At 41.0% G+C, this 16974-nt stretch overlaps 1 protein-coding gene and 1 long non-coding RNA gene across 5 annotated transcripts; one reads left to right on the forward strand and one right to left on the reverse strand.

The window, feature by feature from the left end:
• Positions 1 to 1554: 1554 nt before the first annotated feature.
• LOC114565848 (uncharacterized) lies at positions 1555 to 10368 on the reverse strand. Of its 2 annotated transcripts, none has more exons than XR_003693986.1 (3): positions 10222 to 10368; positions 9068 to 9199; positions 1555 to 1916 (listed from the first exon to the last, which is right to left on the reverse strand). It is a non-coding gene; the product is annotated as an uncharacterized LOC114565848 (long non-coding RNA). The 2 variants fall into 2 exon arrangements; XR_003693987.1 differs by lacking the exon at positions 10222 to 10368 and adding an exon at positions 9741 to 9831.
• Positions 3991 to 15674, forward strand: LOC114565846 (ETS-related transcription factor Elf-1). 3 transcript variants are annotated; one of them, XM_028594132.1, is made up of 8 exons: positions 3991 to 4238; positions 8940 to 9367; positions 9502 to 9625; positions 11927 to 12031; positions 12214 to 12369; positions 12479 to 12553; positions 12904 to 13099; positions 13488 to 15674. In XM_028594132.1, exons 2-8 carry the CDS (start codon positions 9314 to 9316, stop codon positions 14086 to 14088), a joined length of 1311 nt encoding a protein of 436 aa, XP_028449933.1. In that variant the 5' UTR covers positions 3991 to 4238; positions 8940 to 9313; the 3' UTR covers positions 14089 to 15674. The 3 variants fall into 3 exon arrangements, with proteins under 3 accessions (XP_028449933.1, XP_028449934.1, XP_028449935.1); XM_028594133.1 differs by lacking the exon at positions 3991 to 4238 and adding an exon at positions 7989 to 8149; XM_028594134.1 differs by lacking the exons at positions 3991 to 4238; positions 8940 to 9367; positions 9502 to 9625 and adding an exon at positions 9859 to 10041.
• The last annotated feature ends 1300 nt before the right edge of the window (positions 15675 to 16974 follow it).

Below are 16974 nucleotides of genomic sequence, written 5' to 3' on the forward strand. Positions count from 1 at the left end.
GTCTGATTTTCATTGTTTTTATTAGCTCCAGCCAGGTTAGCCATTGTTAGCAATGCCAGTTTATAATAACGCATTACGCTGTTTTTGTGGATACAAACAGCGTAACAACATTGTCCACAGATAGAATATGGACAGTGCTACGTGTATGACTGATTTAGTGAGACACAAATAACACAGAAGTGCTTATAACTGTATGTTACTACAGCTTTCACAACTGTTGATGCACAGATCAGCCATGTTGGATTTTTAGCTTGGGATACTCAGTGGTTGCCCGAGTTCCGAGCTCAGAAATCCGAGGTCAGGGGGCGTGTTTCCGACTTTGACCATGGAAAATCCGAGTTCCCAGTACAAATGGAATGCACTATAACCTAAGTGTCTCCTGGCTGTAGCTTCATTAGCATACAAACATGAGAGTGGTATCAATCTTTACATCTAATTCTTGACAAGAAAGAACTGTTTTTTCCAAAAGGTCTAAACATGAATATTTCTGCATTTTTTAAGTTTATCCCAGTTTTACTCTCACTGTTCCTGTGTATATAGACAAGATTCAGTTTTATAGTCTCTCATCTCTTTCTTCTTACAGGCTGCTGTAACTTTCTATTTCAACTTCAGCAAAGTTAACAGGGAAAAACACTCCATAGTTCTGCCAAAACTGACATAATGCTACAGCAATCTACTGTAGTGAGTTCATTTCTCTTTTATTGCTTATAGGAGCCGGAAAATAGAGATGAAAACCTGCAGCAGATTGATGCCAAAAGGTTAATGAGAGATAGCACCTCATTTAGCAATAAAAACTACCGTAAACTTTTGATAGACTTATCATGTTAGCTTGGCCGAGAGTTTCTTTATATTCAAAAAAACTTTGTGGACTTTTCCTTTATTAACTGAATGGAACTCTGGGTGGAGGTCTGAGGCAGTATGTCCTTCTCAGACACACACACTGTCTCTCCATACACAAACACAAACATGCAGTACATTTGGACACCACATACGCACAAACAGACCACATACCAGTACACACAGTTTGTTTTCTCCTCCCCACAGTTTTAAAAGCCAGCATAAAGTGCTGGAACATGGCAGGATTGGAGGGTTGATAGCTTTGGGTTGTGGGTCTCAGAGGTTGGGTTGTGAACAGACCTGGTTTGGCCCCTCTCTGCTCTCTCTTTCTCCAAACATTCTTTCATGTTTTTCTACCCCAACAATCTACCATTTTGCATATTTACACAGCATGTTCTGCAGACTTGCCAGCGAACTGCATTCAAACACAATTTTCAGGAGTCGTATGAACATGATGTTTGACTTAACTTTTCAAATATTTGACAGTCAGAACTTGCTCCTTTTCTTCACATTTTGCTGCTTATAGAATAATCCTGCGTGGCAGAGCTAGCTATGCAATCAGCTTTTATCTCTCATCCAGATAAAGCTCTCACTCCTGTCTTTGTGTGTGTGTGTGTGTGTGTGTGTGTGTGTGTGTGTGTGTGTGTGTGTGTGTGTGTGTGTGTGTGTGTGTGTGTGTGTGTGTGTGTGTGTGTGTGTGTGTGAGGGAGAGAGAAAATGCTTTCTGTATATTTGTCTAATTTGATGTGCTGTTTTTGGTCACATTCCATTGATTTCACACGTCAAGGAATGGTTGATAAATGACACAAAAAATGCAACTCATCACTCACTTTCACAGATGTATAACTGTCACACACTTGAACACATGCATAGACAACACAACGAACACACACACACACACACACATGGTGCAGCAGATCCAGCAGAAGGTGAGCAGACGTGGCCAGCAGAAGGAATTCATCAGACTGACGTACCATGGCATTTCTTTCATCTATTTCCCACTCAGTTCTGCAAGTCTTGTGCCACAGTCCTGCCTCCCCTTCATTGTCATTGTCATTGTCCGTGACAAAGTGACAGATCTATGGGACCAGAGGTGTGCAGGTTGGTCAGAGACAAGTGCTGCAAACATGACAATTGCTTGTTTCATCTGACCCAAACCCAAAGATATTTAGTTTCCCATCATAGAAGACTAAGAAAACAACCAAATATTTAATTAATTTGATAAGCTGTACCCAGATACATTTCAACATTTTGCTCATACAAAATGACAATTTATTTTTTATCAAAATTGTTGACGATCAACTAATCAATTAATCGAATAAGGGACTGAATTAAAATTGTTTGGCTGTTAAGGGGGTGGGCTGAACTTCTTCTTTTGCATCTTTTTGATGTAACAATTATGTAACTAAAAAGGCATGAAAACAAAATATAAATTCAAGATGAGAAAAAATAAAAGACACTCCCTAGCTAGTCAGAATAACCACAAAGGGACCACAATGGAAATAAGCCTCAGGGCTTTATTGTGTTATCCTGACTTTGTTTTGTTTTTAATGTATGGTGCATAGTTGTATCGTATTTTATAATGAAATGGGCAAATAAAATCAATCAATCAATCAATCAATCAATCACCTTCAGCCAAAAGAAAATTACTATACCCTCCCACCTTTCTGACCCCTTCTCCCCCTATAATAATTTTCATACAGTCCCTTGTAATTTCAGCTTTACACACAATGCATGTGGATTTCAAATGCTTTCAAATGCAAACTTATTAGAATTATGACTTGTTTGTATTACATAAACTGAAAATAGTGGCTGTAATTTGGGGTCCATGAATCACTTGCAGTATGCACCCATACACACACACACACACACACACACACACACACACACACACACACACACAAAAAAAATAAAACCCTGCCCTCTGCTACTTTATAAAAAAATGTAATGGGAGTTAACCTTATCTGTATGCCAAACCAGCAACATTCTTGAACCTGCCTGCTGTTGCAGAAGTGGAGGGAAAATGACAAAAAAAAATGAAGGAATGAAGGGTAGGCTTGATTTATTCTGCTTTATCAGTCCCTCTCCACCCACAGATATTGGATGTATATGGATGAGATTAAAGGTAGACTAATATTTTCAAAAATGCTATGCCCTTTCACATATTTGAAAGATGCAGATGTTAAAATTCTCAAAACATATTTTTGTAATAAACAAGGTACTCTATTGCATTTACAACACGTCCATTATAGATCACCTCCCGCTCTTCAGTGTGGCTAAATAAAGCTCTTGCGACAGCAAAGAACATATTCAATAGTGATTTTTGTCAAAAAAACGTATCACACTACATATTTTATTTGTATCTATGTATTTGTGATCATATGACGGTTATGCACTGCAAGCTAGTTTCTCTTATGTGAAGTTCACAGACAGGGTAGTTATGCAACCGTTACAACAGTGATAGAATGCTGGCTGCAGAGAGCCCTGTTCTCATGAGAGAGCTGATGATTTCCAAGAAACAGTGATCACACAGCCTGTACCAGACCCCTGAGTATCACTGAGCCACACTCTGCGATGGGTGTTCATATAATCTTTTCCATTTCTCGTTTATTAAAAAAAATAAAAGGGAGGAAGTAGAAGACATGAAAAGATTGCTCACGCAACAACCCATGTTGTCAAGGGTGTTGGTGCAGAGTTCTGCCACTAGGGAGCATCAGGAACTGAAAAAAGACAGATGTCTTTTTTACTTTATGCATCAATCTTCCTTTTTAGTCTTTTTTTTCCATATTTTTTTCTCTCTATTTTTCAGCCTATACTTACATTTTCCATATAGGTTAACATTAACTGTACAAGTCATCAAAAAACACGTTATAATATTGTAAATCTATTTAGTTTAGTTGAAGGTGACCTACTGATTTTATTTGATATGTAGTGAGATCAACACACACACCCCCACTGGCTGTCCACCGTCATATAAACCACTGGGCTATTTGGAGATCAGTTGCTTGTCTCTCTGCTGCTTTACCTTGCAAATACGCCCGTGTTTACATTTGCTCCACACTAACAATGGTCACTATGGGTTACCTTGACTCACAACACAGGTAACCAATCAGACCTCATAGGGGGTGGGGGGTTCGCTGGAAAAAAAAAAAGAGGAAGCGATAACTGGCAAGGTTTGAAGGGAAGAAGAAGAAGAAGAAAAAATCAACTTCTACATTGATCTAAAGCCTGTATGGCACTCTCCTTGGTGACTGGAAATTCACAAGAGGAAACTGATCCCAGGCCTGTAAGCAGATTGTTCTCTGTTTGCCAAAAAGGGATAAGAATAATGTCCGTTCCTCTTCTGGATCCTCCAGGCAGCTGCTGTTCTGCCACATACAGACACAAGCTATAAACACAAGGTAAGCCCACTGCTTCTTATTCTATATAACAGACCCACGACTCTGACAAATACTCAAAACAGCAAAAGAAAGTGCTAATTGCTCTTTGGGTGACTGTACGTGCATGACATATGCTGAAGGGAAAGTGAAAGTATATTTCAGAGAGTGTGTGTGTGAGTTTCTGAGCCTGGCTGTTTGACGCAGTTTTAACACCCTGCCAGAAATGTTCAGTAAAAAATAGTATACACAAATGACAGCTAAACCACAACCATATGTGGACACAAAGGTTGCCACCTCCACCATTCCCCGATTTCCAATCTTTCCACACACACACACACACACACACACACACACACACACACACACACACACACACACCATATTTCACTGTGTTCATTTAACAAGGCCTGGTTACTGCAAGCAACATGAGGGGCTTATCAGCTGCTCCCTCACTTGCCATACTGTTATCAGCCTGGCCTAGTTCACACACACACACACATACACACTCTCTGACCCTTTCTGTCAAACACAGCCGCACTCTTTCTATCTCTGACTCGCTCTCACACACACACGCGCGCAAACTGGGGACTGAATGTTATGGGGGGTTATCAGTGTCCTTAGGGGCCTGGTAACCACTTCACAGGCTCAGATCCCAGTGCCGAGGCCACAGAGACAAACCTATGTGACCAGAGTACTGATGAACAAAGGCTCTGTACTGTGAGTGACTCCTCTATAGAAGCAGAAGGCTGCAGGGCTATGAAGGTAAATATGGTGCAAAACGTGAGAGCTTGTAGAATACAATGTGATAACTTGCATAACAAAAAATTTGAACTTGTATGTTAAAATTTGCACTTGTAAAACTAAAATTTGCACTATTAAAAAAAATTCACACGTGATCTGAATTTGAAGTCACAAAAAGACAAAAAACACGAGAGCTTGTAAAAAAAAAATCTGAACTTGTAAATTGAAATTTGCACTTGTAGAAAAAATATTCACAAAAGTGTAGATTGATATTTGCATGAACACAATGGCAGCTGCAAACTTGTAATGCAACATTTACTCGTGTACTTTTTTTTTTTTTTTTACTCAGGTTCATTTTGCATCACAACCACAATTCAGTGATTACAACCTCTCGAATATGTCACTGTATGAGCGAATCTGCGCCTCGACTTTTGCAACACTTGTTGCGATACATTTGGTGCAAAACTAATCTGTACCTGTGGATTTAGGCTGTGGAGCTCTGAGCCAACAGAACGGGGAAAGTTTCTATCGCCAGATGAGGGACAACTCTGTCTGGCTTATTTAGCTATGTAGCATGGAAGCTTGGTGGAATAGTAAGCTAGCGTTAGCTAACTAACCAACCAGCCTGCTTCTAAATAAAATACCTTTTAATTATCTTAACACTTTTTAACAGTCAAACTGAAACACTGGCGGTGAGCTCCAGGTCCTGCAGCCGCAGACGGACCGTCATCAGCGGGGATCGGCCAGCGGAGCAACATTACTGTTATTGCCAGAAAGCTTCGCTGCCGACCTCGACCTGCAGTCGGAGCTCCAGCGGGACACGGAGAGCCCCGCACCCGGTAGCAGCGGCACATCCCCCGGCCATGACCACAGCTTGCTTTGCTGATGTTGTGCCCACATTTTGCATCACTGCCAATCATTGCACCCGCTTGGGCAGCAACAATAGCTTCTGCAGAATTGCATCCACCTCGCGGGCAGCAGCAATCATTTCTGCCGAATAATGCGTCGTCTCTTAACCCTCGTTGCTGCCGAGAATTGCACCCAGGTAGCAAGGAAATGATAGTCTGATAAAACATTGATGTCTCTAAACGTTCTAAAATTATAATCATCATTGATAAACATGACAAAGAAATGTATATAGCCAACATTTTAATTAAACAGTAGCTACTTTGCCTTATAAAATCATTATTTCCCCTTGTGGATGGAAGTCTCGGCAGGGATGCAGAACTTGGCACGTGTTACCCGCTGGTGACGGTCCATCTGCGGCTGCAGGACCTGGAGCTCACCGCCAGTGTTTCAGTTTGACTGTTAAAGTGTTTAGATAACTAAAAGGTATTTATTTAGAAGCTGGTTAGTTAGCTAACGCTAGCTTGCTATTCCACCAACACTGGCGGTGAGCTCCGGGGGGGGGGATGTGCCGCTGCTACCGGGTGCGGGGCTCTCCGTGTCCCGCTGGAGCTCCGACTGCAGGTCGAGGTCGGCAGCGAAGCTTTCTGGCAATAACAGTAATGTTGCTCCGCTGGCCGATCCCCGCTGATGACGGTCCGTCTGCGGCTGCAGGACCTGGAGCTCACCGCCAGAGTTTCAGTTTGACTGTTAAAAAGTGTTAAGATAATTAAAAGGTATTTTATTTAGAAGCAGGCTGGTTGGTTAGTTAGCTAACGCTAGCTTGCTATTCCACCAAGCTTCCATGCTACATAGCTAAATAAGCCAGACAGAGTTGTCCCTCATCTGGCGATAGAAACCCTGCTTTCCCCGTTCTGTTGGCTCACAGCTCCACAGCCTAAGTCCACAGGTACAAATTAGTTTTGTACCAAATGTATCGCAACAAGCGTTGCAAAAGTCGAGGCGCCACTTTGTGATGCGAGCGCATACAGTGACAGATTCGAGAGGTTGTAATCACTGAATTGTGGTTGTGATGGAAAATGAACCTGAGTAAAAAAACAAAACAATACACGAGTAAATGTTGCATTACAAGTTTGCAGCTGTCATTGTGTTCATGCAAATATCAATCTACACATTTGTGAATATTTTTTCTACAAGTGCAAATTTCAATTTACAAGTTCAGATTTTTGTGTTTTTTGTCTTTTTGTGACTTCAAATTCAGATCACATGTGTGAATATGTTTTACAAGTGCAAATTTTAGTTTTACAAGTGCAAATTTTACAAGTGCAAATTTTAATTTTACAAGTGAAAATTTTAACATACAAGTTCAAATTTTTTGTTATGCAAGTTCTCACATTGTATTCTACAAGCTCTCACGTTTTGCACCATATTTACCTTCATACAGGGCACGCTGACAATGAACATAGGCCTAAATACACATGCCAAAATGGCAGGCAGTGGTGGCTATCACCCAAAGAAAGAAAAACAGCACAAAATGCAAGCAGCATTCTTTATGTCTTGTTCTACATTTATTGATATACCATTCTGTACATACATAGCCAGATTTTCAGGTAAGGAAGTGGAGAGTAGCTGATAGTTAATTATGTTTAACCTGCATTACAACTCAACACGAAAAGACAGTCAGAATAAGCATATGTTCCGTGTTAGTTAATTATTTTTTTTTAAGTCTGTGATAAAGATGAAATATCTCTCTCCTTGGGATGCAACTGCTTTTTATTTAAGACTAAGAAACCAGCAAATGTTCACATTTAAGAAGCTGTTACAAATGCTGTTACAAATGCTGTTAACTTTTCGGTTCAGCTCTAATCTCTCTTCTAATCAAGCTATGCATACTGCAACATTATCAAGGACTCCTCACTAACTATAAAACACTGCTCAGAGAAGTAAACTATCCTCCATTTTACTTGTGTCCTAAATCGTTGAGCAGCAAACAACTGCACACATCAGAGGAAGTCGAAAAAATGAGAAGGCCATTGCTGGCAGATGATGTTGGCAGCGGTTTGGCACGGGAACTCAGGAAACGGTGCCTCCTAACTGAGCTGTGCTTCCTGTGTGATAACTGACCCAAACATGTTGTGCCTCTATCACACACATACACATAAAGACAAAGAAGCGTGCTCAGGAACTACCAAGACTTTTCAAACAAATTGAGGATTAATGGGATTAAAATGTAGGAGCTCAATGATTATATATATATTTCCTTGGAAGCGATTTGTTCACAGTGGGAGAGCTATTGTACACAAAACCTAAATGCTGGCGTGATCTTCAGCATAGGAGGGCTGACGGTAAGTGCGGGGGTGCCAACAGTGTTTACAACTTAAATTTACACAGTTGGGAGGGGGAGGCCGCTGTACAGCAGCAACAGAAGAGACTAAATTCCTGTTAGTCTGTTAAACTGTTAACTTTAACCTCAGTAGAACGGACAGAGGAGCAGGGATGGTCAGGGCACTGGGACTGAGCGATTAAAAGGAATTAATATGGCCAGAGGACAAGAGAGGAAGCAGAGAAAAACAAGTGACAAGGAGAGAATAAAGGGGAGTAGAGATGAAGAGATGACTTTGTAGTTTTTTTCTGAATGTCCCCTTTACAGTCATGTTGTAAGAGATGTGCACGCCTTGCCTCTGAAACCTTGAACATTGTGCAAAGACATGATGATTTAAATCAACACCAGTTACCTCCCCCTTACTCATACCACACACACACACACACACACACACACACACACACACACACACACACACACACACACACACACACACACACACACACACACACACACACACACACACACACACACACACACACATGTTGCAATGCAAACGCTTGCTTCCTGTTGCTGGTTTAGCCTCTTTAAGCAAGATAAGAGCAAAAACATGAGATATACAAAAGAGGGAAGCAAACTGTACTGTTTTCTCTGCCTGTCAGATTAGAGTGACCACATTTCTTAATTTGGACATTTTATTTTAAAAGTCTGACTGGTTACTACCTGATATTCACCGCATATGTGGTACTCTCACTTTGTGTTTTCCAACAGCTTACACATTTGCTCTCGTTTCTCTCTGTTCTTTCTGGCAGGTTAAGTCAGACCACAGGACAGTTTAGCAGCCCCCACTTCCTCATCGAGAGTCGAAGCATCGAAGCAGAGCAAGTGAACACGAGTTTCCTGTGACGCCTCTGTGTCTCTGTTCAATACGTTTACTCACATCCCTCTTCCACTGTTGAATTGTGCTGTTTAGAAAGAGGCTGGCCTCATCGTATCCTGGCGGGAGCTCTCTGGTAGAGCCACACTGACAGTCAATTGCTGTTCATCTGAAGATTTTCTCCAAAAACTGGATCTGTCAGGACGCAAGAACACATCAGACCTGTCAGTTATTAATAGTCGTCAGAAGAAAGCTGTGATGCTACTTTCAAGCAAGTAAAGGTCGTGTGTGGGTTTGGGATATTCAGCCATGCAGTCAGAGCTCATCTTTGACTTTGCCAGTGACCATGTCAATATGTCACAGGTAAGTAAATTTAAGCAGTGATGATATTCTCTGTGTGCTGAAACAGTGCTGGCATGTGATGCAGCACAGAGTTTTTCTATTTGACAAATTGTAATGTGATTTAATCTAATCTAATTTTTTTGTGTGTGTTGCAGTTATGGGGTTACTCGGATTACCCTGCAGTGATTGTGGAGCAGGTTCCCCATCCCCACCTGTTCTCATATACAGGTCTAACGTGTGAACAGTCACAGACAAAGCATCACCAGCAGCTGCTCAAAGGTCAGTATGCACGCACGCATGCACACACACACACACACACACACACACACACACACACACACACACACACACACACAGGCCTTTCTTTACCTCACATGTAATGGTTGGAGCTCACCTGTCGTCCAATAGTTATTAAACGGTCTAAGCTTTGTTCTATGAAAGTTTTATTTAAATCCTACTAAATTAAAAGTCCCACCAGAGTCACGTAAAAGAAGCCCTGGGACTGCACATGCGCAGTCTCAACCCTCGCACATGGACCACCCTTCGCAAAATTTCAGGAAGTGAAACAAAACATTCCTGGCTTGTGCTTGTGCCTGGGAAGACCGTTAATGAATCATATTAGGATGTAGACGTGGTCAGTTCGGGCTACAGCACACATGCTATGGCTTGTTCCTCACCAGTGCTGGGAATTAAAAGTAAGTTATATCACTGTATCGGGTTGTTTTCCCGACTTTATTCTGGTTGGAGCGAGCAGTTGAAGTAGGGCATGGCGAGGCTCGGTTAACCTAGCTAACGGTAACGTTAACTGACATCGCTCGCAGACAGCCATGGGCAATTTACGTTACAATTACAGAAGTTTTGAGACAGCAACTTACCTGCCGTGTTTCTTTAAATGTGGATATTTGTTTTGACATGTCGTTTCCTGGTTTTCTCGGCGGCAGAAAGTATTAGAGCCATTTGAGTCCACGACAACCAGCTGTTAGCTACAGTAGCAGATGTTTTCTAGCTCACTGCTTCACAGCGTGCACACGTCACATAAATAAATGCGTACAAAACAACTCCCTTTTGATAATATTTTGCCTCAACGACATAAATGTGGCAAGATGTATGCTAATAGATGTGATAATTACAGAAGGCCAGAGCTGCCCATATTGTTTGTGTGGAAGTAAAAGCACTGTGAACAATGAAACATCAGACTCGGATATTAGTTTGTATTATTTCTCTAACTGTGCACTGTAGGAAAATTTAGTAGGCAAAATAAAAAGTAGGTCCATCTGTGCTGTATATCCGATTTCATATGTGTAGCCACAGATCCATCTCAGCCACAGTTTTCTCAATGGTGACTTCTAAAGGAAGCCCATCCTATCTATTTGGTACAATGAAGGGGTACCTGAACCCATCTGATAGGGCTGTGGTGGCACGTCAGACAAAAAAGGTTGGGAACCACTGCCCCTTGGCCCTTAAATATCTGCCATTTCAGAGGCAGCTGATGTGATTTTCATTTGTGGTGGTCACAACTAGGGGTGGGGCAACATGGGTCAAATCCTCTCATCAAGGCATCTATATCAACAATGTTTCATTTTTTTTTGAGTAAAATTCTCATCACACACACAGCCATTATACTTCCAGAGGTCTCCTCCCTACCTGCACACGTTTCACCAAAAGAAGTTCCTTCCCGAGGCTATTTTGCAGAGGCAAGGTACCTGCGCCCGGCGCATAGCACCGCCCAAGACGACCGATTGGTTTAAAGAAATGCCAATAAACCAAAGCGTGTTTTTCTCCTATCCGCGAACGTTGTGTGGACTAGCCAGACCTTCCGCCGCAGCGCTGTGGAGATAGGTCTGGCAATGCAAGACTACGGCATCTGTAATCATTCTTATCCAGCAATTGAAATACCTGACATATTAAGGTGATTCATCACATTGATGTTGCTGTCAGATTTTTTTATGAAATTCCTTTCGCCCCAATTGTACTGGCATGTCAGCAGAAAGTTCAGAGACACATATGTTACAACGTAACATATGAAACCACCTGCATGGTAGGGGTGGGGGGGAAATCGATACATTATAGTATTGCGGTATTTTCTGTGGCAATACTATATCGATACACAGATGCCAAGTATCGATCTATTATTATATATGTGTCGTCGGTGTTTGTCTGCTTGACAATCCCGTTTTGGAGCAATAAGTGAGAAGTGAGATGAACAAACAGAGATAACCTCTTTTTAGATAAAACAGATTGTCAAATTGTTGACAACAATTTTTCTGAAATTCTGAAAAATTTGAAGTTGGAAAAAATTTAATAAATTGCAATATATCGCAGAATATTGCAAAATGTTTAAAATCGCAATAATATCGTATCATGACATAAATATTGTGATGATATCGTATCGTGATGCTTCTGGTGATTCCCACCCCTACTGCATGGCTAGATATCTCTAGCGGTGAGAGAATGTTTTTTGTAATTTGGCTCCACCGTCAGGCTTTTGATTCTCATGTTTAATTTTCCTCTTACTAAATGCCACCTTAGCCACCTGCTAAACATGTTTTTGTATGTTACTCCCTTTTCTGTGGTCTGCAGTGGAGCAATGTGAAAGTGGAGAGGAAGAGACCATGGAGACACTTGTTGCTGCTGATTCCCTTCTCAACATGGACTACCCGGACTCCCTCTCTCTGGAACACTACTGTAAGCACACACACAAATAGTTAACACTACTCACATGCACACTAACAGAGTGAAGATGCCCTAATAAAACCTCACTGCTGCTTTTTTGTGTAGGACATGTCTGACCGCAAGATGTTATTTTTAGACATGGTGGTCACACAGCGCTGTTCTCTTTCATTAAATCTGTTTATGCCCCCCTGCAGCCCAGACCTTCTTACCATCACTGGGTGATGTCATCACTACTCCTGTTACCCAGGTGACTGTGTCTGCAGAGGGGATTGTGGAAGCTTTTGACCAGCCACAATGGCACTCGTTGCACACAAAGAAGCCTGCAGCACAGCTGCAGTCCAAAAAGAGAGGTCAGTCACTTTCTGGGTTATCAGCTTATCTGAATCTAAATAACGGTATAATTGTGTGATTATATTAAATAGCTTGTAAATTTAATGGTTTTATTCTTCAACTACTCAGGAAGAAAACCTCGACATAGAAGGGCAGAGTCTCCCACACCAGACATTATAGTGAAGAAGGACAAATACAACAAAGGTATTGTCACACATAACAAAATGAGTTAAGCGCCTTTCAGACATGCGTCCGACGTGAATGTCAATGTCAAAATTTACATGTTGGTCTCATGTCTGAAGAAGCGCCAGAGTCACCTTTTACATAAAAGTCACAACAGCAATCTCACTAGGTCTGACCTGGTAACGTTTCCATAAGACTTTTAGTCTGAATTAAAGTCAGAGTAATGTAAAGGCTGCAGCGGTACATGTACAGAGAGACCAATGTGGACCACAGGGGATCAGTCACTTGCAAGACAGCTTTTACAACAGTCTTTTCCCATGTTGTTTCTTTGTCTTTCCTTTTTCATCGTGTTTTTTGTGTTTGTGCTTCAGGAGGAAACACACTGTACCTGTGGCAGTTCCTGATGGAGTTGCTGCAGGACCGACAGGTCTGCCCCCGCTACATTAAATGGACTAATCCCCAAGCAGGAATCTTCAAGTTGGTCAACTCAAAAGCAGTGGCCAGACTCTGGGGCAAACACAAGAACAAGCCAGATATGAATTATGAGACAATGGGCAGAGCACTCAGGTACACTACCAAAAGAGGGCTAAGGCTAATTAAAAAATGTCACTATTAAATTAATCGGTTTGAAAAAAAAGTTTCTCTAATTCCATCTCTTTAAATGTTAATAACTTCTAGTTAACTTTCTCCTCTATGACAGTAAACTGAATATCTTTGAGTTGTGGACAAAACTAAGCATTTGAGTTTTTTTTTTTTTTTTTTTTGGGCTGATTAAAACTTTTCACCATTTTATAGACCAAACAATAAATCGATTAATCAAGAAAATAATCAACGGATTAATCTACAATGAAAATAATCCTTAGTTGCAGCCCTAATCCTAACATGGTCATGTTTTTGCATTGAGGAAAATATGTGGGGTTTGTTTTGTTAATGCTGAATCTCTGTCTTCATGTAGGTACTACTACCAGAGAGGCATACTGAATAAGGTTGAAGGCCAGCGTCTGGTCTACCAGTTCACCTCTCTGCCCAAAGATATGATTTATATCACAGATGGAGATGGCATCAAAGAGGAAGAAGATTACGATCACAACGAAAATAGTGGCAATGATGAGGGAGTGAGTGATGACTCCGATGACAGCACTATACCTTCTAGTGACCAATCAGTGGAGGAGGAAGATTCCCACCCACCACAGAAGAAAACGTCATTCAGCTCTGTTCGATCCCCAGCTACCCAGCGGACCAGGCCAGCTCCCAGGCCCTCAGGCCAGCGTGACACGGTCCTGCGGTCTGCCAGCACCAGCTTGATCCAGGAGCAGCATTTGCCTATTGTGTCTGCTGAGATGCTGCGGACCCTCCAGAACCTGCAGAAGGTCCAATCCCTGCAGCCTGCGGGTCACGCCTCGGTCTTCAAAACCGCTCAGCTGCTGGGGAGTCTGTGTGAGCGACAGGCTGCCGCTGAGGTGGCTGTAGACAGTGATGAAAAGTCACACCCAAGACTCAAAACTTCACAAGTGGAGACGCCACAGCTGGTGCCCCTAACTAGCTCTGACCAATAGAAAAGACCAATCGCCCCTAAACACACACACACACACACACACACACATATGCACACACATGCACACACATGCATATACACTCCACTGACTCAGGACCTGTTACAGAGCTGCATTTTGCTGTAGCAATGTCTGCGCACCAGGGCCTATATTTCTTAAGTGTGAAAGAGTGGGTGTACTGATCTAGGCTTATTTTTTGGTATTTTAGATTATATTATTAATTGGTAACAAAAGTAATTCTAGATCACTGCTTCCTCCTCGACACCTGATTCGGCAAGAAACTGTCAGGAACCAAAATCTCATAACAAAGCAGTTTACTTTCTAAGAGACTTTAAAAGCGCATGTGCTGTATCTCAGCCTTCTGTCATTCTCTGAAACCGTTAACCATACAAGATACCAAAGACAGACACGCACTGCAATCTCCAGCCCCTCTGCACCTTCTGCAGACACACCCTCTGCTTGCACTTCACCTCCAGCATCATGGATCAAATGATCTGATCAGCACACTGTACCTTCCTTCACTGCCTTTACTCTCACTCTTTCCCACTCTTTTTTTATTTTTTTTTACCATCACATGCTGAATCATTCCTTTGCCTTAAAAATGACTTTGCACTAGTGTTTACCCCTGCTGTATATTTCTTCTTTAATAGTGCCTGACGATCTCAGTCCATCCTGTCCCCTGCTTCCTTTGTTCCTGGTAATCATGAGGTTGAGGGAAAACATTCCATATTATTATTATTATTATTATTATTATTTTTTTTTTTTAAGATTACTGAATTATGTTTGTATTGTGAAATGTTGAAAATAAGGGAACACTGTTATTTCTAGAATAGTAATTTAGCACTGCTGCTGTTTGTAGTTAATGTGTCTACACAGTGGACCTTCTTTTTGTTGACAATCACCAGTGAAATGACCTTTTATTTAGCTACATTGCCTCTATAGAGTCATACTGCTACTATTTAGCCTTTCTGCTATGTACACATTCTGTTTAGTTATTACACGTATGCATATATGGACCTCTAAAGCCTTGATATCTTTATGTATTGTGTGTTATATACTGTATGTCTGTGAACATGCTTGACTTTGTGCCTTGTTGCCATTTTCTCCCTCAGGTTCGTACAAAATTAGTTTTACTTCAGACTATATACTCTATGCAAGGAGTAAAACGCCTGGCTCTTTTATAATGAAGTAATGCTAAGTTCAATGTTTTCACTTTTAGTTGATCTTAGTTTAGCCTCACATGCCTCACTCCAATGAAAACTGAGTTTGTAAGATTTAGGCTGGCTTCTGTGAGGCTAAACTTGGCTTAGAAGAGGCTTGTAACTGTGCCTTTACCCCCAGGGAATCCTATGCAAAACTGTTTTCACTGTATTACAGAGTAAACAATTTATTTGGAATCTCCTTGCTTTATCTGGAGGTCTCTTGATACTGTAAGTTTTACTGATATTGATATGTAAGCTTGTAGCACAGGGAGAGGTGGAATTTCTGTTGCCTTATTTTGGTGTGTTTGCTTTCATGCAGGCTGGCAGTGTTGAAAAGATAATATTCTATTATATGAAATAAACTTAATTTTGTCATTGTCTGTTAAATTAATTTTCACTCATTTATTCACCCGCATATAGTTTACCAGCATCGGTGGTTAAAAGTACTTCAGGACAATTTTGAGGTACTTGACTTGAGTTTTTCAATTTTCTGCTACTTTATACTTCTACTCCACTACAATTCACAGTGATATATTTACTTTTTATGCCTTGACACCAGCGACAGCTGTGGCCGAAAACATTGTGTTTTTGGGTTTGCCGTACGTACTGTGCGTCCCATTCTTGTGAACGCGATAGCTCAGACCCCCCCGGAGGGAATTTCTTCAAATGAAGCTTAAACATCCACTTGGACTCAAGGATGAAGGGATTGGATTTGTGAGGTCAAATGTTAAAGGTCAAGGTCACTGTGACCTCATGTCCGTCTGTCCCATTCTGGTGAACGGGAGATCTCAACATCACCTTCAGGAAATGTCTTCAAATTTGCCACAAACGTCCACTCACAGATACATTTATTGTATTTTGAAGGTGAAAGATCATGGTCACTGTGACCTCACAAAATGCTTGTTTGGCCATAACTCAAAAATATATACCCCAATTATGAGAACATTTAACACAAATCTTTAATACGCTAAAATGACAAGTGATGACATTTTATATCCAAAAGGTCATAGGTCAACTTCACTGTGACATAAAAGCAAAAATGCTTTATTTGGCCAATATTCAACGCCATAACTCAGAACAGAAAGGGGAGATATTTGATTGGATACTGAATTGGTGACACTGATTTTTAAACGCTGGTGATTTTATAGATCTGTGCTGCCGGGTTGAGTATTTGTGTGAAGCATCCATGTTTGCCAAAACCCTTTTTATTAAATGTCTTTTATAAAAAGTCTTCACTAAATATATAACTTTGGACAGACATGGATGTAAACTGCTACTTGACTGGCTGGCGGAAGCATACAGCCGCAAGGCGGTAATTGTAGTTACTGCATGTCATTTATTTTACAGGTTTAGTTACTAGTTACTTTGCAGATACATAATACGGTAATACAAAATATGATCACCAAATTATGTTTTATTAAGATAAGATTTTATTGATGGCTGAGGGAAAATTCACTAGCAGTATATAAAGTAAGTCAAATTACCAGCACCTTTATCATCTGCACCATGATGTACACATTAATGCGTCAATAATTATAATCCAATTATGTAATATATTATTAGGAAATAGGCCATCCTGCAGCATAAGTAATTTCACTTTTGGTACTTTATTTAGATGCAATACTTTTGTACTTTTACTTAAGTAGAAGTGTTTTTGACTGCAGGACTTTCTCTTGTAACATTTGTA

The sequence above is a fragment of the Perca flavescens genome, chromosome 12, assembly GCF_004354835.1.
Source record: "Perca flavescens isolate YP-PL-M2 chromosome 12, PFLA_1.0, whole genome shotgun sequence".
Taxonomy (NCBI): domain Eukaryota; kingdom Metazoa; phylum Chordata; class Actinopteri; order Perciformes; family Percidae; genus Perca; species Perca flavescens.

Excerpts from the sequence above, each read along its gene's own strand:
- LOC114565846 (XM_028594132.1), top strand. The coding sequence starts at position 9,314 with ATGCAGTCAGAGCTCATCTTTGACTTTGCCAGTGACCATGTCAATATG. Across the intron at positions 9,626-11,926 it reads TCACCAGCAGCTGCTCAAAG|TGGAGCAATGTGAAAGTGGA; the intron begins GTCAGTATGCAC and ends TGTGGTCTGCAG. Across the intron at positions 12,032-12,213 it reads CCTCTCTCTGGAACACTACT|CCCAGACCTTCTTACCATCA; the intron begins GTAAGCACACAC and ends GCCCCCCTGCAG.